We start from the raw sequence: 27,773 nt of genomic DNA, 5'->3' as shown, positions 1-27,773 counted from the left end.
CTTATATTTACTTAGTCACAATACTAGAGAATGTTTCATATAATCTGATTATAAATACTTGTAATGAGCTTTAAATATATAGTTACCTATGGAACATAGGTTAAATAATGATTAAAAGGGAGAGATTAGAATATGCAGTGGCTATATGATTTGACAATGTAAATTTAAAGCAACCATAAAAAAATGGGGAAAATTTTTAACCATTTCAGTAATAACTGATATGGTGATATTACAATTACAGTTTTAAGTGTAATGTGTGATAAAAACATAATTAATTGTGGAATATTCTAATTCTGGAATCCCTTGAGTCCTCTAAGAATTAAAATATCCTATGTATCTCAATATAGATATGTAGAAACAAATATTCCAACTCGGTACACTTAAACAGCATAGAAATAATGACAAACCAGTAGAAATGAACATTGTTAACAGTCAGACTGAGATTTTGAAATATCATATTGCATTAAAAGAAACAAGGACTTCTCGGGATGCCTGGGTGGCTCAGTCGGTTAGGCATCTGCCTTCGGCTCAGGTCATGATCCCAGGGTCCTGGGATCGAGTCCCGCATTGGGCTCCCTGCTCCACGGGGAGCCTCCTTCTCCCTCTACCTCTGTCTTTCTCTCTCTCTGTCTCTCATGAATAAATAAATAAAATCTTTAAAAATAAATAAATAAATAAATAAATAAAAAAGAAACAAGGACTTCTTGAAGAAATAGCTAATTCCTGGTCTATGGCAGTAAATAGATAAGATGAGCCTGAAACATCTTAAAATACTATACAGCATGGAAGCTGACTACAAAGGTCATGTCAAAAGGACTGACGGATCAAAAGAAGAGACAAGTGGCCACAAGGGACAATCTGAGCTTCAATAAGGAAAAAAAATGGTAATATATTGAAACCTGTCAAAAATATTTAATCCATGAATTAATAATGATATTATTTAAAAACTGTGTATCTCTGAGGATGGAAGGGAACCAATTCATTACCCTGAAAACTTGATAAAATAAGAGGCAAGAATCAAGTAACACTTTCCTTGCTTTTCTTCTATGAACTGTGCTACTGGGTAATCATGAGTAAAAGAAGGGAGAGAACTCCCTATAAAATTATCCCAATGAATAAATAAAAACAAAAATAGAATTAAGATATTTCTATTTTGCAGCCTCTAGTGAATTTACAGATCTAGGCACTGAACATCAATGACTGCTAACATTAAAAAAAAAAAAAAGTGAAAACCGGACATTATGTGCCTCCTGATGAAATAACACAAAAAAGGGATCAATCTAACTCTGACCATGCCCCTTGATCAAGCTGCCAATCTACAAGAAATACACAGAGTAGCAGAACATGTTGAATTACACCATGAATATGTGATCAGTAAAGTCTAGACCACGAGAAATTAAAGGTGAAATGGTCAAGTTCTTTCACAAGAAAATTTTAAGAAAGGAGAGATTAACAGATTTAAAGCTATCTAGTTAAAAAAAAACAAAAAGCAAAACCTAGTTGTAGGATCTAGGAAGGCACACTTGGGTGATAAAATCATAAAAAAAACTCAATGTAGGAAGAGGCTGTTACTAGGACAGGGCACAAAGAGTGTTTCTGGAATGGCTGGCTAAAATCTACTGCTTAGGGGCACCTGGGTGGCTGTCGTTAAGCGTCTGCCTTCAGCTCAGGTCATGATCCCGGGTCCTGGGATCGAGCCCCACATCAGCCTCCCTGCTCAGCAGGAAGCCTGCTTCTCGCTGTGTGTCTGTCAGATAAATAAATAAATAAAATCTTAAAAAAAAAAACACCAACACTTTTAAAAAATAAAATAAAATCTACTGCTTAGGGCACCTGGGTGGCTCAGTCAGTTAAGTGTCTGCCTTCAGCTTAGGTCATGATTCCAGGGTCCTGAGATCAAGTCCCACATGGGATCACTGCCCAGCAGGGAGTCTCCTTCTCCCTCTGCTCCTCTCCCCTGATCATGCTCTCTCTCTCATTCTTGCTCTCAAGTAAATAAAAAAAAATTAAAATCTACTGCTTGACCTGGAGGTAACTGCAGATGCCCACTAAAATATACTACATACTTGTATCTCTGTTTTATTTTGTATTAGGTTAAAAAAACAACGTAAAAGGATGAGATTCAGGATATGAATACATGTTCTAATATTTTCCACCCATCCTCAACTGTTCATTTCATGTTCCCCTATAGTGGCCTTCCCTCCTTTCCTTTGGAGACTACTGTTCTAAACATAAACAGCTATGACTACTTAATATTCCAGCCTGTCTATTGTCACATGTTAAAAGTAAAGTAACTCAGCCCCACTAAAATTTTATGTATTGTGGATGGGAGCAACATTAATTTTAAGTGGTGTGGGGTAGCTATTAAAATAATTCCCTTATTTGTAATTATTAAAAGATTTCAAAACAATATAGAAATACCAAGTAAGAAGTCAATAACCCTCCCTTACCTTCTCTGCCTCATTTCCCAGAGATAGCCACTATTAATACTTTGAGATGTATACTCTTCTAGATCTTTGTTTATAAAAAAATATAAATACACATTTTACATAACTACACAATTTCTTTAATCAACAAAAACAATTTTTCTTTTGCACTTAGCATTTTGTAGACATCTTTTCATATCAATATATATCTCTAACTAATCAATTTTAATTGCTGCATATTATTCCAAAATATGGATTTGTCATAATTTCTTCACCATTTCTGTTCATTCAGAGTGTTTCTAATTTTTTAGTATTACAAACAATATTGTAATAAAAATCCTTGAACACATTAATTAAAATACCTATATAAATATTCCAAAGGATGGAATCTGAGAAATGAATGATCAGAGATTATATTCACATTAATATTTGCATTCCAAAAGGGTTTAAGTTACAAGTTATACTTCAACAATGTTTCAGAATGTCCACTTTGCATACTCTGACCAATAATGGATATTTTTAATTCTTTGAATTTTTGCAAATCTGATGAAATTGGTATCTCATTGTTACTTTCACGGTTATATTTTATTTTTTAGATTTCTGTTTTAAGTTTATTTTTTTAGTAATCTCTACACCAACATGGGTCTTGAACTCATGACCCTGAGATCAGAAGCTGCATGTTCTACTAACTGAGCCAGCCAGGTAGGTGCCCTTCATGGTTATATTTTAGATGATTAGGGAAAACAAGCAATTTTTCACAATATCAATCATTTGTATTTCTCCTGTTAAATGCCTATCTCTTTTTCCTATATTTCTAATTACATGTCTAAAAGAACGCTTGGAATAAATATGAAGCATGAATATAAAATAAAAATATTATGAATAAAATAAAAATATTAAATTTTTCTGTAATCCATGTTGAAATTATTTTCTATTTAACCTTTTAGTTTTATGTTTTCCCCCCACATATGATTAATTTAAAATGTTTATGTACTTAGGCATAACATTCACTAATTCAAAAAAATGTTTCTGTGTGCCTTACGTAGGCTTAACAGGGTATGTAAATTCAAATTATTCAGTGAAAATGAATACAAGTCGTTTCATAAAGATGCCTAAAACAAAACAAAACACACACACACACACAAAAGTTATGTCTAGACAGGTTGTGATGAGTGAAAGCACACAGCAGAATTATGTAAAGTCATTGGGTGGGGGCACCTGGGTGGCTCAGTTGGTTGGGTGGCTGCCTTCGGCATGGGTCATGATCCCGGAGTCCTGGGATAGAGTCCCACGTCGGGCTCCCTGCTTAGCGGGCAGCCTGCTTCTCCCTCTCCCTCTGCCCCTCACCCCCCTTTGTACTCTCCCTCGCTCTCAAATAAATAAAATAAAATCTTTAAAAAAAAAAAGTAAAAAAGAAAGTCACTGGGTGATCTGAATGCTATAGAGTGATACCGATGAAGTCATATATACAGCTCCACTCTGACAGAAGAGATTCTTTTCTCCGTTTCAAGGGAATATATATTTACAGATTTTATTTATTTGAGAGAGAGAGAGAACATGCGTGCAAGGGGCAGAGGGAGATAGAGAGAATCCCAAGCAGACTCCCCGCTGAGCACAGAGCCTGACACAGGGCTTGACCGCAGGACCCTGAGATCATGACCTGAGCTGAAATCAGGAGTCCGACGCTCAACTGACGAAGCCACCCAGGCGCCTCTCAAGGGATTATATTTTTAAATTGTTTGATTATTCTAACCAATCTGCCAAAGTTTTCAAATACATGCAAATTAAAAACAAGGTTTAAGAAGAAGCTATAAACTGGTTCTACAATACAGAAATAGCTATCATATAGCTAAATTACTTAACATCTCTGTGTCTCGCTTTCCTCATCTGTAAAGTGGAGATGATAATACTCTTACCTCACTGGGATGTTGTAAGGATTAAATGAGATTAATAGACATAAAGTCCGGGGCGCCTGGGTGGCTCAGTCGTTAAGCGTCTGCCTTCAGCTCAGGTCATGATCCCAGGGTCCTGGATCGAGCCCCGCATCGGGCTCCCTGCTCCACGGGAAGCCTGCTTCTCCCTCTCCCACTCCCCCTGCTTGTGCTCCCTCTCTCACTGTGTCTCTGTCAAATAAATAAAATCTTAAAAAAAAAAAAAAATTGACATAAAGTCCTACCTAAGAAGGCGTTGGGCCCTTAGTAAATGCTATTTAGGTGTTGACTATTATTACCTATGTCCAGTACAGCAAAATCTCTTCAAATTACTATCTTTACAGTCTTTCTTGAATACTCTGTAATCAGCCTCTGGCCATCATTATACCACAAAACTGTTCTTACAAGGTCACTGACGATGTCCACGTTTCTAATCCAGTTCTTAACTGACATAGCTGATCACTCCTGACTCACTTGGCTTCAAAGAAACACACGTGTCTGAAAGAATGAAAGGCTTTCTTTTTGTCTAAAGGGCTGCTTCCTCCTGGTCTCCTCTCCTAGTTCTTCCTCATCTCTCTAACCTCTGATCTCTGAAATATTCCAGCTCTGAGGACGTTTCTCTTCAGTATCCTCTAGATTTCCCCTCAGTGCTCTCATTTCATGGCTTTAAATATTAGCTGTAAGCAGACAATTCCCAGATGCCTATCTTCAGTCCGGACCTCCCTTCTGAATTCCAGTACTATACACTGAATTGCCCACCCTCCTTCCTGTGGATCTGTAAAAGTCTTCTAAATTTAACTTGTCATAAGACTAATTCCTGACCCACCCTCCCACACCTCCTTTTCTCTGGTCAGTCCCAACTCCATTTTTCTAGGTGCTCAGGCCAAAAACTTTGGAATCATTCCTGAATCCTTTTTCTCTCACATCCTATAGCCAATACATCAGTAAATGCTGTCCCTTCCATTTTCTATATATATACAAAATCTGATTACTTCTCACAACCACCATTATTTCTCACATTGATCATGGTAACAGTGTGCTAGCTGGGCTCTTCTCTCAAAAGAGCTGCCACTGTTATCTTTTCAAAATCCCACCATGTGTTTTACCTGTTCAAACTGTCTAATGGCCTTGCTTAGAATTAAAAGCCAAAGTCTTTAAATGTCTTATAAAATCCTACTCCACCTTAACCTCATCAATACTCTCCTCTTCTAGCTTACACTGCACCAGCCATACTGATCTCTGCTATTCCTTAAGCAACCTATTTCATGGCCTTTCATTGATGTTGAAAGTAGGTATATGCAGAATGCCTTCTGTTTATCTTCTCAGTGAGGGCTTCCCTGATACCCTACTTCTGGTTGCCTCAATCCCCTTTCTCAGGTAATTTTTCTACATAGCATCTATTACTATTTATTACTTATTCAGTTAACTAAAGAAAATTGAGTATAATGTATATATAGTAAAATGTACAAATCTTAAATGTGCAACCCAAAATTTTACATGTATAATATACATACGTATATACACATCTTTGTAACCACTACAAACCAATATACATATTTTCAAAATCCAAGAGAGGTGCTTCATGAGCCTCCCAGCTAATAAAACCCTTCCAGGGGTAACTGCTATTCTCACTTCTATCAGTATAGATTGGTATTTTGCCTGTTACTGAACTTTACTTCCATGGAATGCCTGCTATGTATTCTGATGTACTCAATTATTTGTTTATAATCTGTCTTGCCCAACAGAATGCAAGCTTCATGAGAGTTTGGTTTTATCTGCCTCATTCACTGCTGTATCCATGGTGTCTATAAACAGGACTTGCAACACAGAAGGTGCTCAATAAATATTCACTGAATGAATAATCAAAATAACATCATTAGAAGAGGCTTTCCTCTTCTTGAAACTTTGACGGGCTATTCTATTTTTCAGTAGAATTATCTTCATCATTATTACAAATACCTATGGAAAAAAGATATTCACAATGAAGCCTAAAACTTGGGTAGACTGTCCATTCTATCAGTGATTGAATAAGGAATATTAGAATCTATCACTTTCTTTTTTGCTCTGTGAAAGACAGTGTTAAGAGAATAAAAGGGCAAACCAAAGAGTGGGAAAAAAATATTTGCAAATCACATATCTATCAAAAAAGTGTATCTAGGGGCACCTGGGTGGCTCAGTTGGTTAAGTCGTCTGCCTTCAGCTCAAGTCATGATCCCAGGGTCCTGGGATCGAGCCCTGTGTGAGCCTGCTTCTCCTTCTCCTCCCTGCTTGTGCTCTCTCTCTCTCAAATAAATAATAAAATCTTAAAAAAAAAAAAAGTGTATCTAGAATATATAAAGAGTTCTTAAAAAAAAGAGCAAAAAAAGAATGCAATTATAATGCGCAAAACATTTGAATAGACAGTCATCAGAGAAAATACGATGCTCAACATCATTAGTCATTAGAGAAATGCAAAGTAAATGTAAATCCGTGATGAGATAAAACACACCTATTAGAAAAGCTTAAAAAGAAACAAAACAAAATGGACAGCACCACATGCCAAAAAGGATGTGAATGACTGGAACTTGCAAATATTGCCAGTAGGGATACAAAGTGGTTCAGACACTCTGGAAAACAATTTGGCAGTTTCATATAAAGCTAAATATACACTTACCATGTGACCCAGCAATCCCACTCTGGGGTTTTACCCTACAGATATGAGAACTTAAATCCACACAAAAACGTGTAAGTGAATTTTTTGCCGTAGTCAAAACAAAATGACCAGAAACAATCCAGATGTTCTTCAATGGGTGAATGAATAAACAAAAAAAGGAATGAACTATTGAAACACACAATAACTTGGATAAATTTCAAATGTATTATTGTAAAAAGCCAGTCTCAGAAGGTTACATAACATAGGATTCCATTTATGAGACATTTTGGAAAGGACAAAACTACAGAGTCAAAGAACAGACCAGTGACTGCCAGGGATTGGTGGTGGTGGGCGGGGGGAAGCAGAAGGTTAGATTACAAAGGAGTAGCACGCAAGATTTTATGGGGTAATGAACTGTCCTTATTCTGACTGTGGTGGTGGTTACATGAATCTACACATGTGCTAAAAATTACACAACTGAACACACACACACACCAAAAAAAAAACTATGTTATTTTTTTAAAAGATTTTATTTATTTGAGAGAGAGAGAATGAGAGAGAGAACGAGCACATAAGAGGGGGGAGGGTCAGACAGAGAAGCAGAATCCCTGCTGAGCAGGGAGCCCGATGCAGGACTAGATCCTGACACTTCAGGATCATGACCTGAGCAGAAGGTGGTCGCTAAACCTACTGAGCCACCCAGGCGCCCCCACTATGTTATTTTAAAAAACAAAATATCCCCCTGCTCTCTCACCCCAAATCTTTCTCTCCTTTTTATTCTGAAGTTTTCATTCTTTTTTTCTTACATTTCCCTTTTCCCTTATTCATATAATCTCCTAGGCATACAAAATGTTCGTATTTTCTCAAGTATGCCATGTTTTCTCTTGATTTCAGGTCTTTATTCATGCTGATGGTCCACAGTGAAAACCACTCTCTTGGCTAATTCTTATTCATTCTTCTGGCTTCAGTAAATTACTTCTTCTCAGAAGCCTTCCCTACCCTTTTCTCCCAGGCTGTATTAGATATTCTGTCATATAATCCCATAGCATTCTGCACTTTCCCTTCAGGACTTCACATATTTAATTGTCAAGACATGCTCCATTTCTTTCTCCCCCACCATCCTGCAAGCTCCATGAGGGCAAAGATAATTGATGTTTTGCTCAACTAAGTAATCCTTAGCACCAACACTATGCAAGGGACCTATCAGACCCACCTCAATGAATGCTCTAAAACCTATTTGTATTTTGCAGATTGCTATAAATAACTTGTTCTACTCTCTGACTTTTTCAATCTACATTTTGAAGGCAGAGAGAAAACATCTTACCTCGTTTTTCCAAATAAAATATTATTTCAAACACACTTTTGCTTGTGACAGTGAGTTAAAACTTAAGTATTCTCTTTATGTATCTTCTCCCCTCCACTTTTTTTTCCTTTTTGTTCAGCATGTTGTAAAATTCCCCTACACATTCACTGAACACCTGCATGTTTTCTTCTTGAGTTCTCTGTATCACTCAACAGAAACATCCTTCCCTGGCATTTTTTATCAGTACAAATACATTTCTTTTTTTTTTTTTTTTAAGATTTCATTTATTCATTTGAGAGAGAATGAGATAGAGAGAGCATGAGAGGGGGGAGGGTCAGAGGGAGAAGCAGACTCCCTGCCGAGCAGGGAGCCCGATGAGGGACTCGATCCCGGGACTCCAGGATCATGACCTGAGCCGAAGGCAGTTGCCCAACCAACTGAGCCACCCAGGCGCCCAGTACAAATACATTTCTAAATAACTTTGACCACTTAAAATTTAAATTAATGTGTTACTCTACATTTATGGCTTTTTTAGAAAGGAGTTTATAATCTAATAATTTAAACAATAAAAAAAAAATCCTACCTTAATCAAATCAATAAATAACAATATGGTTAATTATGTCTGAGACCCAGCATGTCAATTAAATTAAAAAAGGAAAGTCTTAACACTCTGTATTTCATTGATAGCAGTCACTGAGATCAGATACCAATGTACACTACAAAACTGCTAACGACTAAAATGACTGAATTTAGGGGCCTTTTTATTGTTAACCATAGTTTACTTCACATATGTAAAGTTCCATTTTTTAAACTTTATTATGATAAAAAACAAAATCTAGTTGCACAAATATTGACCACTCTGTTATATTTTGGAGAATCATGTTAAAATATAACAACCCCCAAATAGGAATAGAGAGGGATGGGGCACATTTTAAAGAAAACAGAAAGTTCAAGAGAGCCTTACCTACACATTTTAAATGGAATAGACAAATAGATTTCCAAGTTACAAGCACTCAGAATTACCAGATATAGTCATGTGAGGAAAGCAAGTCATTTGGTGTTTTAAAGGAGAGACTGACATAAGCTTTGTGAAATAAAAGAACTAACACTCCTCTCTAGAAGAACATGGCCAAGTGAGGCCCTCAACAATAAAACTACTATATGGAACAGAACTTTGAATGTGTATATTAAAATAAATTCAAAATATCTATCTAAGGAAAACTTAACTCCCTTTTAGGCTGTTACCCTTATTAGGCTTGGCAATTTGTCCCAAGAGAATATAAAACCTATCACAAACTCATCCAGTGGTTACCTATAATCACTGGTTATGTAGAAAAGCTGAAGTTATGTAGAAAACTGGTTATGTAGAAAAGCTGTACTCCAGGTAATTCTAAAGGACTATAACCTTTTGATAAAGAGATCATGAGAAGGAATCCAGGTAGAGACATACAAATGAAAGATAGCCACTTCAAATATGCCTAGAGCAGGGGAAAAGGGTTTTTTGGAAGCAGCAACGTCCGACACAATGAAAAAGTTGTTACAGAGTGTTGTGTAGAAGAAGCCAATGACTATAAATTCCATCTCAATAAAGGGATTTGTGGCACAGAAGAAACACAATCAACGTACGATAATATACTTCAGTCTATGCTTTATAAATAAAAATTTATAATGATGTCACTAAATGATGAAAACAAGTAACACAAGCGTCACTGAGGTGAAAGCATCTTCTATAATAATGATGAGGAATGCCAAAAACCCTACTTTTCCTGTATAGTTTTTATTATCTCTTATGGTCTGCAAAAATTATCTTTATAACATAGAACACTAGCTTGAGGAAAAATAACACAAAAAATCCACTTCAACCATTCTTCTCTTCAGGTATTAAATCTTAAGTGATTGTGAAAATACTTCTATTCATAGGAAATTTTCAGTGCAACTATGTTGGCAGCACTCACTAGTTATTCCATTTGTTGCTTAATCCTAACAGGGCATTAAATAAAAACTTTGGTACTGAGTAAATGGAGCCTAACTCAACAACATTAAATTAGTTCTCTTCACTTACCCTTGCATAGTGGAATTCAACTCCATAGAGTTCTAAGGTACGTGCTGTGTTCAGGTAATTAAATTCTGCTTCTGCAGGAGATAAACCTCTGTAAAGACATTATGTTAAAAATTATACCAATCACAAATATGGCCAAATTAGAAAAAAAGCTTATTTACCTGGAAATATTTCAGCATTCTAGCTGAACCTTTTATAATACACCATGCATGACTACTCCTCTTAGTTCTGTACAGTAATATCTAACTTACCTGGAAGGTACATTTTCAGGAACACAAATCATTATTTTGTAGAATATTTTATTTTCTAGAAATACAAGAACGCACCAGGGGATGTGGAGAAAAAGGAACCCTTGTGCACTGCTGGTGGGAATGCAAACTGGTGTAGCCATTGTGGGAAATAGTATGGAGGTTCCTCCCAAAATTAAAAATACCATATGATCTAGTAATTCCACTACTGGGTATTCACCCAAAGAAAATGAAAACATTCTTTTTTTTTTTTTTTTTAAAGATTTTATTTATTTATTTGAGACAGAGAGAATGAGAGAGAGCAAGCACATGAGAGGGGGGAGGGTCAGAGGGAGAAGCAGGCTCCCTGCCGAGCAGGGAGCCTGATGCGGGACTTGATCCCGGGACTCCAGGATCATGACCTGAGCCGAAGGCAGTTGCTTAACCAACTGAGCCACCCAGGTGCCCCGAAAATGAAAACATTCTTTCAAAAAAATATATGCACCCCTATCTTTATTGCAGCATTATTTATAACAGCCAAGATAAGGAAGCAAGTCAGCATCCATTGATAGATGAATGAATACAACATGGTTTTCAGCCATAAAAAAGAATGAGATCTTGCCATTTGTGACAAAATGGATGGACCTAGAGGTTATTATACTGAGTGAAATCAGTAAGACTAAGAAAGACAAACACCATATGATTTCACTTATATGTGGAATCTAAAAAAATTAAGAAACAAAAAGCAGAAAACGATCCATAAACACAGAGAACAAACTGATGGTTGCCAACGGGGATGGGCAAAATGATGTGAAAGGAGTAGGAGATACAGGCTTCCAGTTATAGAATGAGTTAATAGTGAGGAATCATTAGGCACAGCATAGGGTACATAGTCAATGGTATTGTAATAGCGTTGTATGGTAACAGATGGCAGCTATATTTGTGAGTGTAGCATAAGGAACAGACTTCCCCAATTACTACGTTATACACCTGAAACTAATGTAACTGTGTGGCAACTATATTTTAAAAAATGGATGAAGTTTTAAAAGTCCCTAGCTGTTCTTATGGCTGACAAAGTCATTTACTCTCTGACAACTTTTTAAAAGAAGTGTTTTTCAAAATTTTCAAAATTTGGTCCATATACTGTATCTGCATTTAAATCACACAGGTGCTTCTGAAACATGCAAACTTTGAGACAACTTCCAAAGCATGCTTCTTAGAGTATGGTGTACATACAGTCAGGTGTTGATTCATAACAAGTACAGAAACTGAGAGAGTCAAAGTCTTTTATATTTCATAGCATTTTGGCAGAGTAATTTCAAGTCTATTGAATCTAATAAGAGAAACAAAGACTTGTAATTTTTTACGTCTTTATTTCTCCATTCTACTTTCCTAGTAATTCACTTTTATTATATCTTTCAGAAGTTTCATTCCATGACAGATTGGGGAATAACTGGTCTTTCATCACAGATAGTTTCAGAAGTACTGCTGTATACATCTGATAGAGAAGGGATAACATCCAAATTGTTTATATTTAAGAAATGTGCCAGGTGATTCTTATGAACACAAGTTTGAGAACTACTACTCTAGCAAAGGCTTTCAAAACAGATTTACTCCTATATTATATGTGCTTCTAAAAACCTTTGTTACCTGATATTATCTGACGATAGCAGAGCAAAAACAGCAAGTTACAAAAGCAAAGATATCAACCTTTCACTCACTAATGATACCAGAAAAGGAAGCCAAGAGCCTGCCAATGCACAATCATAAAAATGGGATTCCTAAAAAAAGCACATATACCTCAATTTTCTATAAAATTCAATTAAGTTAAATAAATATTCTACCTCCCCACCCCACCCCCTACTCCTCAGTTAAACTGGATGATTCTATTTTTTCTTTGTTTAAAGATCTGAGGATCATTTCTTTAAACCAAATACAAACATATAATCAATACCTTGTCAAATTTTTTCCTTACAGAGGAGATTTTTTCCATTACTGGCAATTTTTTTAAAAAAATCTGGTTTATCTTTAAACGCTTGATTTGGATATGCTATGTGTAAAACTTTTATTACACATGGCATTTTTACTGTTAGACCAAAATAGCCCCCTCACCAGCATTAGGCCAGTCTATTGAAATTCTCATTTTATTAGTCTTATTTTATATCAGAGGTCAGCAAACTTTTACTGAAAAGAGCTAGACAGCTTTGCGCAGTGGCAGTATCATAGCCAATGAGGTTTATCCGAGGCGCGATTATTGCTAACTGAAAAGAGCTAGATAGTAAATACTTTAGGCTTTTAGGTCACATGGTCTCTGCTACAACTACTCAACTCTGCTGTTATCTGAAAGCAGTCACAGACATGAGTACAAAAAGGCAATCTATGCTCCGTTAAGTGTTCATCTATGGACACCAAACTGGAATTTCTCAAAATTTCACATGCCACAAAATGTTATTCTTCTTTTTGTATTTTTCTCAAACATTTAAAATGTACAGACCATTCTTAGCCCATGGGCCATACAAAATAGGCAGTGGGCCAGTTTGCCAACCTGTTTTAGATACATGGGTCATTACCAAATGAAATAAGTTTCCTTACTATTAAGAGCTAATATTTCTTTAGTGCTTACCATGTGCTGGGCACTGTTCTGAGTACTTTGTATATAAACTCACTTAATCCTTACATTAACTCCAGAGGTAGATACTTTTATTATCCCCAATTTACATATAATGAAACAGAGAAGCAAAGTTAGAAAGCAATTTGGCCAAGATTATAAGAGTGTTAAGTTGTCTTAACCAGAATTTCAGACCAGGCAGTCTGGTTCTCTAGTTCAAACTTTTTCTTAGCCAAAAACAATACTGCCTTAGTTCCACTGTTGAGCATTTTGAATTGCATGTTAAAGCAAAAAGTAAACCAATAAATAATATTATTTTCTATTCAAAGCAATAAATCTCTTCTTGAAACAAATTATGTCACAAAAAAATTAAGACTCACAAAATATCAAAGTTGAATATTGTTATGAATGAAAAAAATGCTACTTTTTAAAGGACTTTTAAAAATTAATTTATATTACATAAGGTTCCTTTTCTCCTCTTGGCTCATTACCAAATGATTCATTTCACATAGCTAAAAACTAAGAAAGAATTGCTAAGTAGATTGATCTGTAACAACTGATCTGTGAACATACTATTAATATTCTAAAATTCCTTCTTAAAGAACTGTCAACTTTACATAATGGCAAATATTTTCCTTCCTTTCTTTCTCTCTCTCTCCCTCCCTCCCACCCCCACTCCCCTCCTTCCCTTCCTCCCTCCCCCTTGCCCTCTCTCTTTCCTTCAGTTCACTCCATGTCCAGCATGGGGTCCAACATGGGGCCTGGACTCACAACCCTGGGATCAAGACCTGAGCTGAGATCGAGAGTTAGAGGTTTAACCAAACGAGTCACCCAGGCGCCCCAATAGCAAATTTCCATTTACATACAGTTTTATGGTTCTCACTAGAAATGAAGGAAAGCCTCATATATTCTATGAAATTAGCTATTAATTTTTTTTAGTATAGACAACCCACATTTCCTTACATCAATTCTACTATTTTACATAACAGTAACTGTATTAAGTAAATATAACAATCACATTAGAAATAATTTAAAACATTTCTCTAGAAAAGATAACATTAAGAAGTTAATGCAAAAGCATAAAAGTAAATAAATCCTTACGTATGTTGCTGATGTAATTTTGCAATTTCTTTTTCAAAATCTTGAGGTTGATTAGGAATGAAAGAATAATCTGAGAGGTAGCCTGGCAAGTTTTCTGACTGATTGTAGTCTCCAAGTTCAGCTATTACATGGAAGGAAAATAGTCACAATTTAATAAACACGTTCTGTAATTCTGATAGCCAAATCAGCAATGTCATGAATTCATTACTTCTGGAAGTAAAATATTTAACTGCTAGCTACCATGTAAGCAAGCTATTACAACACACTTAACATTCTTCTAGGTTTCAAACAACTTCAGAAAAACTTTTTTTCAGAAATCTAAGTAATTGCTAACTAACTGAACGTTACATTATATTTCCTTTGCAATCACTTTTTTCTGTATAGTAACGTATGTCTAAAGAACTCCTGCATTAAAGGCACTGTACTATCAACACAGACCATGCAATCACATGCTATGTGACTCAGGAGTGGGTTGATACTTACACTGAACAGCAAATGAAGCCAAAAGGGCAGCAGTATTATAAGGACAGGGCAATCTAATAAAACAAAACAGAAAATACATAACCCAAGGTTAAATACAATAATTTCAAAAGCACTGTAACTTTTGTAATACTATACACATATGAAGTTTCCATGACTTACATTTTCACTATAAGTAAAGAATTTATCTGATGAAAAAAAATTCATGCTGCATGTAACCATCTTTCAATAAATAATTCATTTGCAATGATCATGAGTTACTTAAATAATACACAACTAAAAGTACTTTTAAAGCCCATTATTAAAAATTTAAAATAGCCCACCTTCCAGTAAGAATGTCTTGTTTAATTTGCAAAAAATACTGGTACCTTAAAAAAAAGAGCAAGAGATAACATTTAGCATTTACTGAAATTACAACATTTAGGGTTTAAAAATTGTATACTTATATTAACTAATAAAATTGAAATATTTAAATATTTGCTTTTATAATCTACATATTAGCACATAAAGATATTTTTAAATAAGCTTTCATACATTCATGAATCCCAATCTTTAAAATCCTTTGACAAATGAAATTCTGTACTTCAAATAACTTGTTTCCACTAGCTTCTATTATAAAAACTTTAAGAGTTACGTGACCGAGGGAGATTAGGGAGAATATTCTAAATATTGGTGTTTGTAGAAATTAGAACTGGGAAACACAGAAAACTTGAGTCAGAGACATAGAAGAGCTGACAGTAGCAATGCACTAGAGATCAAGTGGAGAAGTCATCCCTTCTGCTGAGACAGAAAGCCAGCTGCAAAGACAGGCCTATGGTCATCTCATCATTACACTGTCGGAAGCTGCTAAATGTAGAAAAGCACCTTTCCATTTTCATTTGAGTTAAGAAAGCTCTCTTTAGTCAGAAACAAAACAAAACAAAAAACTTAAGCTGCCTTCCCTACTATCAGAATTGCCAAGTACCCAACTTCCTTTAAAACCAACAAAAATATAAATTTCTATTAAAAAGAATGCTGAGATTGCTTATAAGATGGCATTGTCTTTCTGTCCCCGCTACTGAGGTTAAGTCATTCCCTCAGAGATGTGTCAATGCTTGCAACAAGTCACCTGTGATGCGTAACGTTGGCAGAAGACCAAATTTTGTGGCTTTAAATGTTTAAACAGGGAATTTTAAGACTTTATTTTACCCCACTGAAAAAAGCATACACACTCCAAGAATCAAAAATCGTGTCTAACAGTTTTAGTTTTCTGGCTGATTAAAATCATTAAAGAGCTCCATGACAATATTCAAATTACCAAAAAACATAATTAAGGCTTTCAGAGAATCAGATATTCGCTAAAACTTTTTTTAAAAGTTGATACAAATATTTGCCTTCACATATTAATGAAGTACATAAACTCCCAGTGAGAACTAATATGTAATATTGTAAATATTACCTACTTATTCAGTGTAAGACAATATATTTCTACCTAGCTTCTTGGTTTCATAATTAAAAGTTAAAGGTTCCTGGTAGGAACCAATCTTTAGTTAAGACTGAAAAGGCATGTATATTCTTGACATAATATTGTAAATCTTACACAAATAATACCTATGCCTGCTGAATTTTATTTATATACCACCCAGTAAGGACTGACAGAGTGGAAACCAGAATTCAAGTCCTAAGCTAAACCAGCTGGTGCTCTTTAGCAAATTACTTAAAATTTGGCTGAGCCTTAATTTCTGTATTTGTAAAAAAGGAAGTAATATCACTTGTCTAGTATATGTATCCCACAGGCCCTAAATAAGGTGATAAAACCCCAATTTTTAAAGACAATTAAGACTTTTAAGATAGATTAATAATTGAGATAAATACAGAAATGACGTGTTTAATAATAATTGTAAAAATAATACAGCTTTTCTAATCCAGACAAATACCAATACCATGAGCACTTATTATGTATTGAGTATACCTAAGCATAAAAAAGGCACCAAAGAAATGTCATCTGTAGTGTCATGACTCCTGAGAAAACTCCACTTCTAAGGATGCCAGCACCTGCTAATACCAAATGACCTGTAGGCTCTACAGGTCCTTTTTCCTACGACTTATCTAGAATGGAATCTCAAGGTAAGGAGGTGTGGCATGTTTCCTGTTTCATGGGTTTAAACTAGTCCTTAAAATTTAGCAACTGTAGCTGAAGGGGTCATATTATTATCATGACCACTGCATTAACGCTACCCAAGTACTAAAGTTTTAAAGGGGTATTTCTTTACCCCTGGCTGCATATTAGAATCACCTGGGAAGCTTTTAATAATGTCTATGCACAGGTCCCATCTGAGACCTAATTAAATCAGAATATCTCAGGGGTATGACAAAGGCATCAGCATGTTTTAAAGTTCCACTAAGTGATTCTAAGTTGTAGTGAGGGTAGAGATGCACTGATATACTCTATGGTAATATAATGAAAACTAGCTACTTAACTCATTTTACCAAATACCACCAGTTACAAGATTCTAGGACATTCTATTATAAAGGACTCTTGAAAGAATACATTATTTTTAGTGAAAAAAAGATAATCCTCTAGACAACAGACTGAACACAAAGTAACTGCTTGATTACTACCAAACTTGGCTTTACCTTCTACTTCAGGAAGATATTACGACTTAATTATCCTTGAGATACATTTATTCCATGATTATGTTTTAAACACAGGCTATAAAAGAATCAACACATTCAAGCTCCATTAAGAAATTCAAAGACATTATTTTGAGTGAAGTAAATTATGACTATGGCTGCAAATGACAATATTTTAATTGCTATGCTAACAAACCTTTCATAAATATTAAAAACATTAGAAATCCAATTTTAAATTATTGGTCTTTTAATTACAAATATTTCTTATACATTTAAGACTCTGATTACATAAAATATGTATTATGGAATACTTTGCTACTTTATTTCAGGTTACATTTACCAGCAATAGTAAAATGCACTTAAAAATGTTTTATAATTCACAATTTTCATTAATTCAGAGTAGTTTCCTTGAAGTTAAGCCAAAATTAGGAAAAGTTTTACAATACTAAGAATTATTTATTAAAATAAAAGATTTTGTTAATTATTTAACAACAACAAAACTTGACTGATTAAGAGCTACCATATTAAACTGAAGGTTATTCATATAACACAACTTTGCTTTTCAACATAAATTACCTTGGAAATATTATTAGTTTTGAATGTTAGGACTGCCTAATCCAGGGCCTACATTCCTAAATTCTTTTAGAAAAAAGGTAACACCTTGCCCTCAACAAACACACAGAAAAGGACTCTCAAGAATGTCAATCTAACTCTACTTACTTGGTCTACTGAAAACCCTATTTTATAAACACCTGAGAATTGGCAGATACAGCTAAATATCTTTAATTTATTTTTTTGTTGCTCCACATCACCACAGTATTCTAAACAATGGCCAACATGGTAACATCTCACAGCCCATCTACAGGCAGCTTTAGGTACAAATTGCTAATTTGGCATCTACCTTTTAGAGTAATTCTGAATATAATCCCTGACCTATATTCTTATAGCTGAGACGTTTATGGAAGGTCTTACATGCTAATGTTTTCTTTAGTCTTTAAAAAAAAAAAACAACTAATTACTAATTCTATCTTTCAAGTAATACACAAGATTCAAGTACAGATACCACACTATGATTATTCCCATTTCTACCTTAAACAGCTCACGTAATTTTCATACACTTTCAAAATACTCACCTGGGTCATTCTTCTGTACACTTTGTCAAGTAGAAATGACAACAAAATTAGATCATGACTCAAGAGCAGACTTAAAATGGCCAATGAAGTGGGCACTTAAAGATCTAAGTGTGCTAGCGCACTCCCTGCCAACATCCTTTATAAAAAGGTATCTGTTCACATGAAACTAACACAATGTATGTTAATTACACTTTTAAGGAAAACGGTAGGGATGGAGGAAAAAAATAAAAGACTTTTAATCTTAGCAAAAGGGAACTACAGATTCTATTTTCAGAGGGAAAAAAAAAGGTACCTGTTGACCATTACTCCTGCACATAATGGTTATATATTTTTCTAAATTCTATGTTCTCCTCAATGGAAATAAAAAATATATATAGAATACACTTTTACATTAAAAAAAAGCAGACACAATTCTCACTATGCAGCATCACTTGGATACAATTATAATATCATCTGATTACCTCAATTAGTTACAGCAGTACTTCTTAACCATTTTTTATAAGTAGAAAAATCTAATTTCATATGGTTCAGGAGGCTGCTTGTGGCTGGATGGGGTGGTCTTGGGGTTCCAATCTCCTAAAGCCCTCCCAGCCATCCAAGACGGGAGGAAACATGAAAGATCTATAACCCATTCTGTGTCACGGCTGGGATCTCAGAATTACACACCATGACAATCTATATCTGCCTAAATAATTTCAAAATTTCATAATCGTTCTGACAGTATTTTCAGGAAAAATATGCTCCATAAACCCACCTTGTGTATTCTTCTTGTAACTTGTTGGGGTCACTTACAAAAAATTTGACTCTGAAGTTCAAACTGTAAGGAGATCCTCCTAGAATTAATAAAAGCAGTTCTAATTAATCAGATTATATTAATCCTTTATCTTTATAAAGTATACTTGTAAAATGTCAAGTAAATATGTATGCTCACTCTTCAGCTGCTTCCTTATTGGTTTGTTTGGATCCAGCCACCTCTGAAAAATAAATAAATAAGACTGATTTCTTTTTCCTTGAGGAACTAATGTATCAATTCTTGCAAATCTGTAACATTTGAAGATCAATGCTAAAAACTGCATTTTGAAAACAGTCTAGGAGGGGCGCCTGGGTGGCTCAGTCGTTAAGCGTCTGCCTTCCACTCAGGTCATGGTCCCAGAGTCCTGGGATCGAGCCCCACATCGGGCGCCCTGCTCCGCAGGAAGCCTGCTTCTCCCTCTCCCACTCCCCCTGCTTACGTTCCTTCTCTCGCTTTGTCTCTCTCTGTCAAATAAATAAATAAAATCTTTAAAAAAAAAAAAAAAACAGTCTAGGAAAAAATAATCAATTTACAGATATTCATATCAAGTGTAACAAAATTATACTAGAAAGTACTGAATGTATTTGTGGTAGCTCTAAGTTTTTTATCTGAATTTCCCATGAAATTATATAGTATGCAATAACCTCTATTCTAAAAAGAAAAATGCTTAATAATAGCAATCTGAAGTTATTTCTGTTAATTTAACTATATTATGTAACAGTGTGGCAAGTTTTTAAAATTTTTGGTATCTTTCATAAAAATCTAGTTGACCTTATACTCTCATTCAGACAAAATCTAACTACACATCATGAAAATATACTCTTGAGAAAAAAATTCTTTTCTTTTTTTTTAAAAAGTAGGCTCCATACCAGCACGGAGCCCAATGCAGGGCTTGAACTCACTTAAGACCTAAGCTGAGATCAAGAGTCACACATTCAACCAAGTAAGCCACCCAGGCACCCCAACTCTTAGAAAAACTTTCTAACTTCTACCGTATTCCTTCAAAAATAAAACTATCTTCCCCTGCCCCCGCCAAAAAACCCCACACTGATTTTGTAAGAGATAATGTTTAGTTTGGGGAAGGACTGATTTTTAGGTGTGAGAATTTTAAGTAGCCTCAACACTTCCGAATGCCAGTTAAGCTCTACTTCAGGAAAACTGTAACTAAATTCAGACTGCCAACACGTTTCAGTTAAAACCAACATGTTTCCGTTAAAAAAATTAGAGAACCCAAAATGAGTATTAGATGGGGCAGTACTTTCAAAGCACTACATAAATATCAACTTATGTATCATTATGTATACAACATACTCCTACCACCCATACTTGATTCCACGTAGAGTACATAGATTTTAGTAACAAATGGCTAAGAGTAATTCCTGAATCTTTCTTTTCCACCATCCACAACATCCAACACATTGAATCCAGCTGATCTACGTTCCAACCATACCTTGAATTTAATAGTTCTTCTCCATCCACTCTGCCACCATCCTTATGTCTGGGATAGCTCTGGCCATAGCCTCTTTTTTTTTTTTTTTTTAAGATTTATTTATTTTAAAGATAGAGTGTGTACTCATTGTGCACACAGTGGGGAGAAGCAGAGGGAGAGAAAGAGAGAAAGAGAAAGAGAGAGTCCCAAGCAGACTCGGAGCTGAGCGTGGAGCCTAACAAGGGGCTCGATCCCATGACCCAAGATCACAATGAGCCGAAACCAACAGTCAGACACTCAACTGACTGAGCCACCCAGGTGCCCCTGGCCATAGCCTTTTAACTGCTGTCCCTATTTTTTTTCTTACCAAGTTCTTCATTCTCCATCCCAAAGCTAGAGTAGTCTTTCAGAACATGTCACTTCTTTGCTTAATAGCTCTTGGTAATTTCTCAGTGCAAGGTCCAAAGTCCCTATTAGTGCTTACAACATGACTTCTTTCCTCAATTTACTAAGCTCCAGCCATAATGGCTTCTTGTCTGTTTCTCAAAGATGCCATCCTAGGGTCTTCATTATGCATAGAATGTCCTTCTCCAAATTTCCCATGGCTGACTCCTTCCAATACCTTTTAAGTCTCAGTTTAGACGCTACCTCTTTGGAAAGGCCTTCACTGGCCATCACTGATCACCCTATCAAAAGTATGTCACAAAGCTCCTATTTCCCTATTTTCTATAAATAGGCAAGGGATATTAATTTCTTTCATAACATTTTCTTAAACATAATGTTTGTTCTGCCTTTTTATTGCCCATCTCCTTCATTAGATTATGAACTCCATGAGGTAAGGGATAAAATCTGATTCATTCAAAGCAGACAGTCAGCATGTAGACACAGGGCTTGGCATATAATTTGTATTAAAAAAAATTTGATAAATGACTGACTAAACCTGCTGAATGACTCAACAACTGGCACAGGGTGGGGGGCATCTGTTTCTGTGCTAATAATCAGCTGGTTTTCACCCCTACTTAACACATTTGTTTCCCCTGTATATCCACCCATTTTCCATCTTCCAACCCATCTCTATTGTAGTGATTTCATTCTTCATGTTTTCTAGAAAAAGTCATATACTACATTCATTTTAATGCTTGTCTATAATCAAAATTTGGGCTTGGGTAATCTATTCAAAGCCTGTATTCTACATTCAGTACTCCTTTAAAATATTCTAAAATAGTATCAGAGATACAAACACATTTACATCCACAAACAGATGTTGTATAACCATCAATACTAAATGTCAGAACACTTGCATCACCCCAAAAAAGAAATCCCATACCTATTAGCAGTCAGTCTCAGTGTCTCCCACCCACCCATAGCCCCCTAGCAACTACTAATCTACTTACTGTCTCTATTATTTTGGACATTTCATATGAACACAATCATACAATAGGTGGTCTTTTGTGTCTAGCTTCTTTCATTTAGTGTAATGTTTTCAAGGTTCATCCATGTTGTGGATTTAACAGTACCTCATTCCATTTTATGGCTGCCATTTAGGCCTTTTCTATCTTTTGGCTCTCATGAATTACACTGCTATAAATATTCATGAACAAGTTTTGTGTGAACATGTGACTCAATCTCTCCAGTGTATGTCTAGTTGGTATTATTTGCTCATATGGTAACTATGTATTTAACTTTTTAAGGAACTGCCAAATTTATTTCCATAGTGGGCTGCAATATTTTACATTACCGCCATCTGTGTAAAAGGGTTCTAATTTCCTTGTATCCTCATTAATACTTGCTGTTGTCTTTTTAATTATACCTATCCTACTACGTATGAAGTGGTATGTCATTCCTTTTAATTGATAAATTATATTCTACTGTAATAGATAAATTATACTCTACTGCATAGATATACAACTTGGGTTTATCCATTCATCCGATGATAGACATTAGTGTTTCCACTTTTTAGCTATTATGAATAATGCTACTATGAACATCTGAGTACTAACTTTTGTGTGTGGATGTTTTCGTGTTTGGGTACATACTGGGAGTGGAACTGCTTACAGTACTTTTTTAAATTACATCTTGAAAACAAGTATTGTAAGCCACCTAATTTTGTTCCTATATAAATGGGCACTGAGATTATATCATTACCTATATTTAGTCATACACCATAATCTGCTGTGCCCAAAACTGCTCTACCAATTGAATTACTATGCTGTATCTAAGAGTCTTCATTGTTTGCAATACAAGATATATGAATTTAAAATGTGGTATCTTACTAACAGTGATTAATACCTATCAAGTATAAATAGCTAATAGGAAGGTTCTGATTCAAGATAGCAATGTAGGAGAATCCTAAACTCACCTCCTCCCATGGACACACTGAATCTAAAAGCTACATATGGAACTATTTCCTCTGGAAAAAACTTCAAAACTAGATGAATGACTTCCTCCCACTGGGTGAAAGGGAAAAAAACCCATGTCAAAGGGGGAAGGACAGGCCAAGACACAATCTCACCATAAACCACACCCCCAGCATGGTAACCCACAATCAGGAGGGAACTCACAACCTCACACTTCTCCCTGAAGAGCAAAGGGTTTGAACCACACATCTGGCACCCCAACTTTTAAGACCTGCACCTGACAGATGAGCACCCAAAATCTCCAGCTTTGAAAGTCAACTAGAGCCTGTGACCCCAAGACTCCCAAGACTAGAGTAAACTGAGGTACAGTTTTTAAAGGGTTAGTGCAAATTGACCTACCCCAGGGCAGAGCAGAGGCAGCTGACTGAAAAGTGCCCAGACTTTCTACGAGACAGACTTACTTGCGTATCTTAAAGCACGGGCCTAAAGACATCTAATTTAACACACATCTGGGGGTGCCTACTGAAACACTCTCCAAAGATGGAGGCCAGCAAGTACCATCTTTGCACTCCTGCTCTGCTTCACTCCAGGTCACTGGTATTTCCTGTATATTCCTTGTCTGGCTCCCTGATTTTTTCAATTGCCGCCCAGGAGACACCTCTAGGTTGCTTGGCTCTGGTGACCAGTGGGGCTAAAGATTGCAGATCTTTGAGAAAGTTCTTAACCAGCTACCACCACGGTAGGTACAGCAGAGAGGCAACAGATTGAGGCACCCAGTCTTTCTGTGATGGAGGCCTATTAGCCTCTCTCATAGCTGTAGTCAGAATAGCAGGCTTCCAATTAAACACACATCTAGGGGCGCCTGGGTGGCTCAGGCAGTTGAGCATCTGACTCCTGGTTTTAAACTCAGGTCATGATCTCGCAGTCATGGGATCAAGCCCTGCGTGGGGTTGGGCTCAGCAGAGTCTTCTTCAGATTCTCTCCCTCCCACTCTGCTTCTCCCCCCCACTTGTGCTCTCTCTCTCAAATAAATAAATACAATCTTACATACACACACACATCTAAGAGCTGACTGTAATCCTCTCAAGAGACCTCAGAGGGCAGGTACGATCTTCAAGTGCTCCCTCTGCTGTGCTCCAGATCACCAGGGTCTCCCAGAGCAGAACTTGTCCACATGTCTGCTGCCCAAGGAATACCCCCTGACCATCTGGTTCTATTGCCCCCCATGGCTTGTGTTCATGGCTCCAGTTGGGACTAATAACAAATGGAAAAACAGTTCTTGGTTGGCCACCACCCCCAGGGCAGATTGCAGAGACAGGAGAAGGAAACACACCCCCAGTCTTTATGTGTAAGAGGCCTCTTTGCTTGTGTTGAAGATTCAGCCTTAGGGGCAGGCTTTAGTTTGGCACACATGTAAGAACTTACTTAGGCACTCTCCAGGGAAGGAAGATGGTGGGTGCCATCTTTGTACTCTCTTGCCCCACCCAGGTGGTTGGGGTTGCTAAGAAAGGAGCTTGTGTCTGCTGCCCAGAGAACATACCCTTTGATGGTTTGGCTCTGAGGGCCAGCAGGGCTTGTGTTTACAGGTGAAAGGGGGACAGCAGCAAACAAAAAACAGTTCTTAACTGCCTATCATCCCAGGGCTCAGCATGGAGGGAGCAGACAGAAAAGTCCATCTCCCAGTATTCCCCTAAAAAAAGGCATATTTGCATACTTTAAAAGCTGCTGTGGAGGGTCTGGCTTCCCAATCAGCCTGAATCTAGGTGCTGACTGAGATGCTCCCCTTTGAGACACTGACAGGTCTTGGCACACCTTTAACTACTGGGAGCCACTTAAAATAAAATAGACTGCTTGGGAAATCATGAGCTAGGGCAGGGGTGAATAATAAGGTTCAATACAAGGCCATTTCTTTGAGACTGGGAGAGGTGACTGATTTATCTAATGCACAGAAACCAACAGGGAAAGTAAAGCAAAATGAAAAAACAGAGGAATACTTCCAAACAGAAGAAGAAGAGAAAGCGTCAGAACAAGACCTTAATGAAATGAAGTAAGTGATTTACCTGATAAAGAGTTCAAAATAATAGTCATAAAGTTGCTCACCAAGCTCAAGAGAAGAAATGATGAACACAGTGAGAATTTCAACAGAGAGATAGAAAATATAAGAAAGTACCAAAAAAAAGTCACAGAACTGAAGAATGCAATAGATGAACTGAAACATACATTAGAGGGGTTCAACAGCAGACTTGATTGAGGCAGAGGAGAGGTCAGTAAATTCAAAGGTAAGATAGTAGAACTCAGAAAAAAGAAAAAAACAATGAAAATGAGTAGATAGCTTAAAGGACTTATGGGACAATATCTAGCTGTTCAGTATTCATATTATAGGGCTCCCAGGAGTAGAAAAGAGACAGAAAGGAGCAGAAAACTTACTTGAAGAAATGGCTGAAAGCTATCCTAACCTGGGGAAGGAAATAAGACAACCACAGCCAAAAATCTCGGAGAGGTTTTGAGAGGTTTCCAAATAAGAGGAACCCAAAGAGACCCACTGTAAGACACATTTTTTTTTCAAGGAGAGAATCTTAAAAGCAGCAAGAAGGAAACAACTTGTTATGTAAAAGGGAAATCCCGTTAATACTGCCAGATTTTTCAGCAGAAACTTTGCAGGCCTGAAGACAATGGCATATTCAAAGTGCTGAATGAAACAAAAAAACTGACAACCAAGAATATACGGCAGAACCGCCCTTCAGAACTGAAGGAGTGATCAAGAGTTTTCCAGACAAGCAAAAGTTAAGGGAGTTCATCACCAATGGATAAATGTTAAAGGTACTTCTTTAAACTGAAATGAAAGAGCACTAAGTAGTAACAAAAAACCAGGAAACTATAAATCTCACTGGTAAAAGTAAGTGTATAGTAAAATTCAGAATAATCTAATGTCATAAAGGTGGTGGATTAATTATGTATTAAGCCAGTACGAAGGTTTAAAGATAAAACTAGTAAAAATAACTATAACCACAATAACTTGTTAATGGACGCACAAAGTAAAACGATGTAAATTGTGACATAAAAACATAAGGTGGGGGGAGGGTAAAAATGTAGAGGTTTAGGATGTGTTGAAACTTAAGTTGTTATCAACTTAAAATAGACTTAAAAATATAAGTTGCTTTATGTAAGCTTCACAGTAAGTACAAAGCAAAAACCTACAGTAAATACACAAAAGATAAAAAGAAAGGAATCTAACCATACCACTACAAAAAATCATCAAATCGCTAAGAAAATAAGACCCATCTATCTATATGCTACCTACAAGAGATTTGCTTCATATATTAAGGATACACAGACAGAAAGTGAAGGGATGGAAAAAGATATTCCATGTGATGTGGGGAACAAAGGAAGAAGGAAATGCATATAAAATTAAATTTTCTTATAACCTGCAGCCCACTGACAAATACCTGAGGCAGGCAGAGTATGACATTCCTCCAGGAAACTCCAAACTGTCTTAATGTTTTTTGTTTTTTTAAAGATTTTATTTATTTGACACAGAGAGAGAGACAGTGAGAGAGGGAACACAGCAGTGGGAGTGGGAGAGGGAGAAGCAGGCTTCCTGCGGAGCAGGGAGCCCGATGCAGGGCTCGATCCCAGGACCCTGGGATCACGACCTGAGCAGAAGGCAGACGCTTAGCGACTGAGCCACCCAGGCGCCCCCAAACTGTCTTAATGTTAATGCTTTGCTAGAGATAAAAACAATATTAGCTTGACTAGGCCTCCAGGATCCTGTCAGTCTTCCTTAGCATATGAAAGTCCTTTTGGAAACTTCCCTTTGTCTTTACTTCCCCCAACTCCAAAGTATATAATCAGTTGTTCCTTACAATCCCAGGGTAGCAGCTATTTCTGCCCAGGGATCCTGTCCGTGTGCTTAAATAAAAATCACCTTTTTTGCACCAATGACGTCTCAAGAATTCTTCCTTGGCCATAAGCTCCTAACCCCACCTTCAAAACCATATCACATGCAAATGGAAACCTAAAGAAAGCTCGGTAGCTATACTTATATAAGACAAAATAGACCTTAACACAAAGACTACAGTAAGAGACAAAGTTATTATATAATGATAAATGGGTCAATCCAACAAGATATAAAATTTGTAAATATTTATGCACCTAACAGAGCACATAAACATATAAAGTATTAACAGACTTAAAGGAAGAAATAGACAGCAATACAATAATAGTAGAGGACTTTTCTTAAGATTTTATTAAAAATAAAAAAAAAGATTTTATTTATTTATTTGAGAGAGACAGAGATAGGGACAGAAAGCATGAGAGGGATAAGCAGGCTCCCCACTGAGCAGGGAGCACCCATGTGGGACTTGATTTGAGGACCCTGGGATCATAACCTGAACTGAAGGCAGACTGAGCTACCCAGGTGCCCAATCAGTAGAGGACTTTAATATCCCACTTTCATCAGTGAGATCATCCAGACAGAAAATTAGTAAGAAAATATTGGCCTTACAACAGACACATGAAAAAGTGCTCAATATCGCTCGGCATCAGGGAAATCCAAATCAAAACCTCAATGAGATACCACCTCACACCAGTCAGAATGGCTAAAATTAACAAGTCAGGAAACGCAAGATGTTGGCGGGGATGCGGAGAAAGGGGAACCCTCCTACACTGTTGGTGGGAATGC

At 36.4% G+C, this 27,773-nt stretch overlaps 1 protein-coding gene and 1 pseudogene across 7 annotated transcripts in view; one reads left to right on the top strand and one right to left on the bottom strand.

Annotated features, from left to right (window-relative positions):
- Positions 1-27,773, bottom strand: part of PTPN4 (protein tyrosine phosphatase non-receptor type 4) — a 223,558-nt gene that overhangs the window by 98,736 nt on the left and 97,049 nt on the right. For 6 of the 7 annotated variants that reach the window (XM_081814594.1, XM_081814592.1, XM_081814597.1 and 3 more), the window contains exons 4-9: positions 19,445-19,487; positions 19,268-19,367; positions 15,091-15,135; positions 14,771-14,823; positions 14,288-14,408; positions 10,355-10,442 (exon numbers count right to left, since the gene is read on the bottom strand). In XM_081814594.1, coding sequence (XP_081670720.1) covers positions 10,355-10,442; positions 14,288-14,408; positions 14,771-14,823; positions 15,091-15,135; positions 19,268-19,367; positions 19,445-19,487 — 450 coding nt within the window. The remainder of the gene's footprint in view (positions 1-10,354; positions 10,443-14,287; positions 14,409-14,770; positions 14,824-15,090; positions 15,136-19,267; positions 19,368-19,444; positions 19,488-27,773) is intronic. The other variant, XM_081814596.1, reaches the window with a different exon arrangement.
- Positions 12,779-12,848, top strand: LOC115941981 (U4 spliceosomal RNA; annotated as a pseudogene).

This window comes from Leptonychotes weddellii, chromosome 3, assembly GCF_054177405.1.
Source record: "Leptonychotes weddellii isolate Sample4059 chromosome 3, ASM5417740v2, whole genome shotgun sequence".
NCBI classification, from domain to species: Eukaryota; Metazoa; Chordata; class Mammalia; order Carnivora; family Phocidae; genus Leptonychotes; species Leptonychotes weddellii.
The sequence above is the reverse complement of the archived record's forward strand: the minus strand, read 5'-3'. Positions and strand labels throughout refer to the sequence as shown.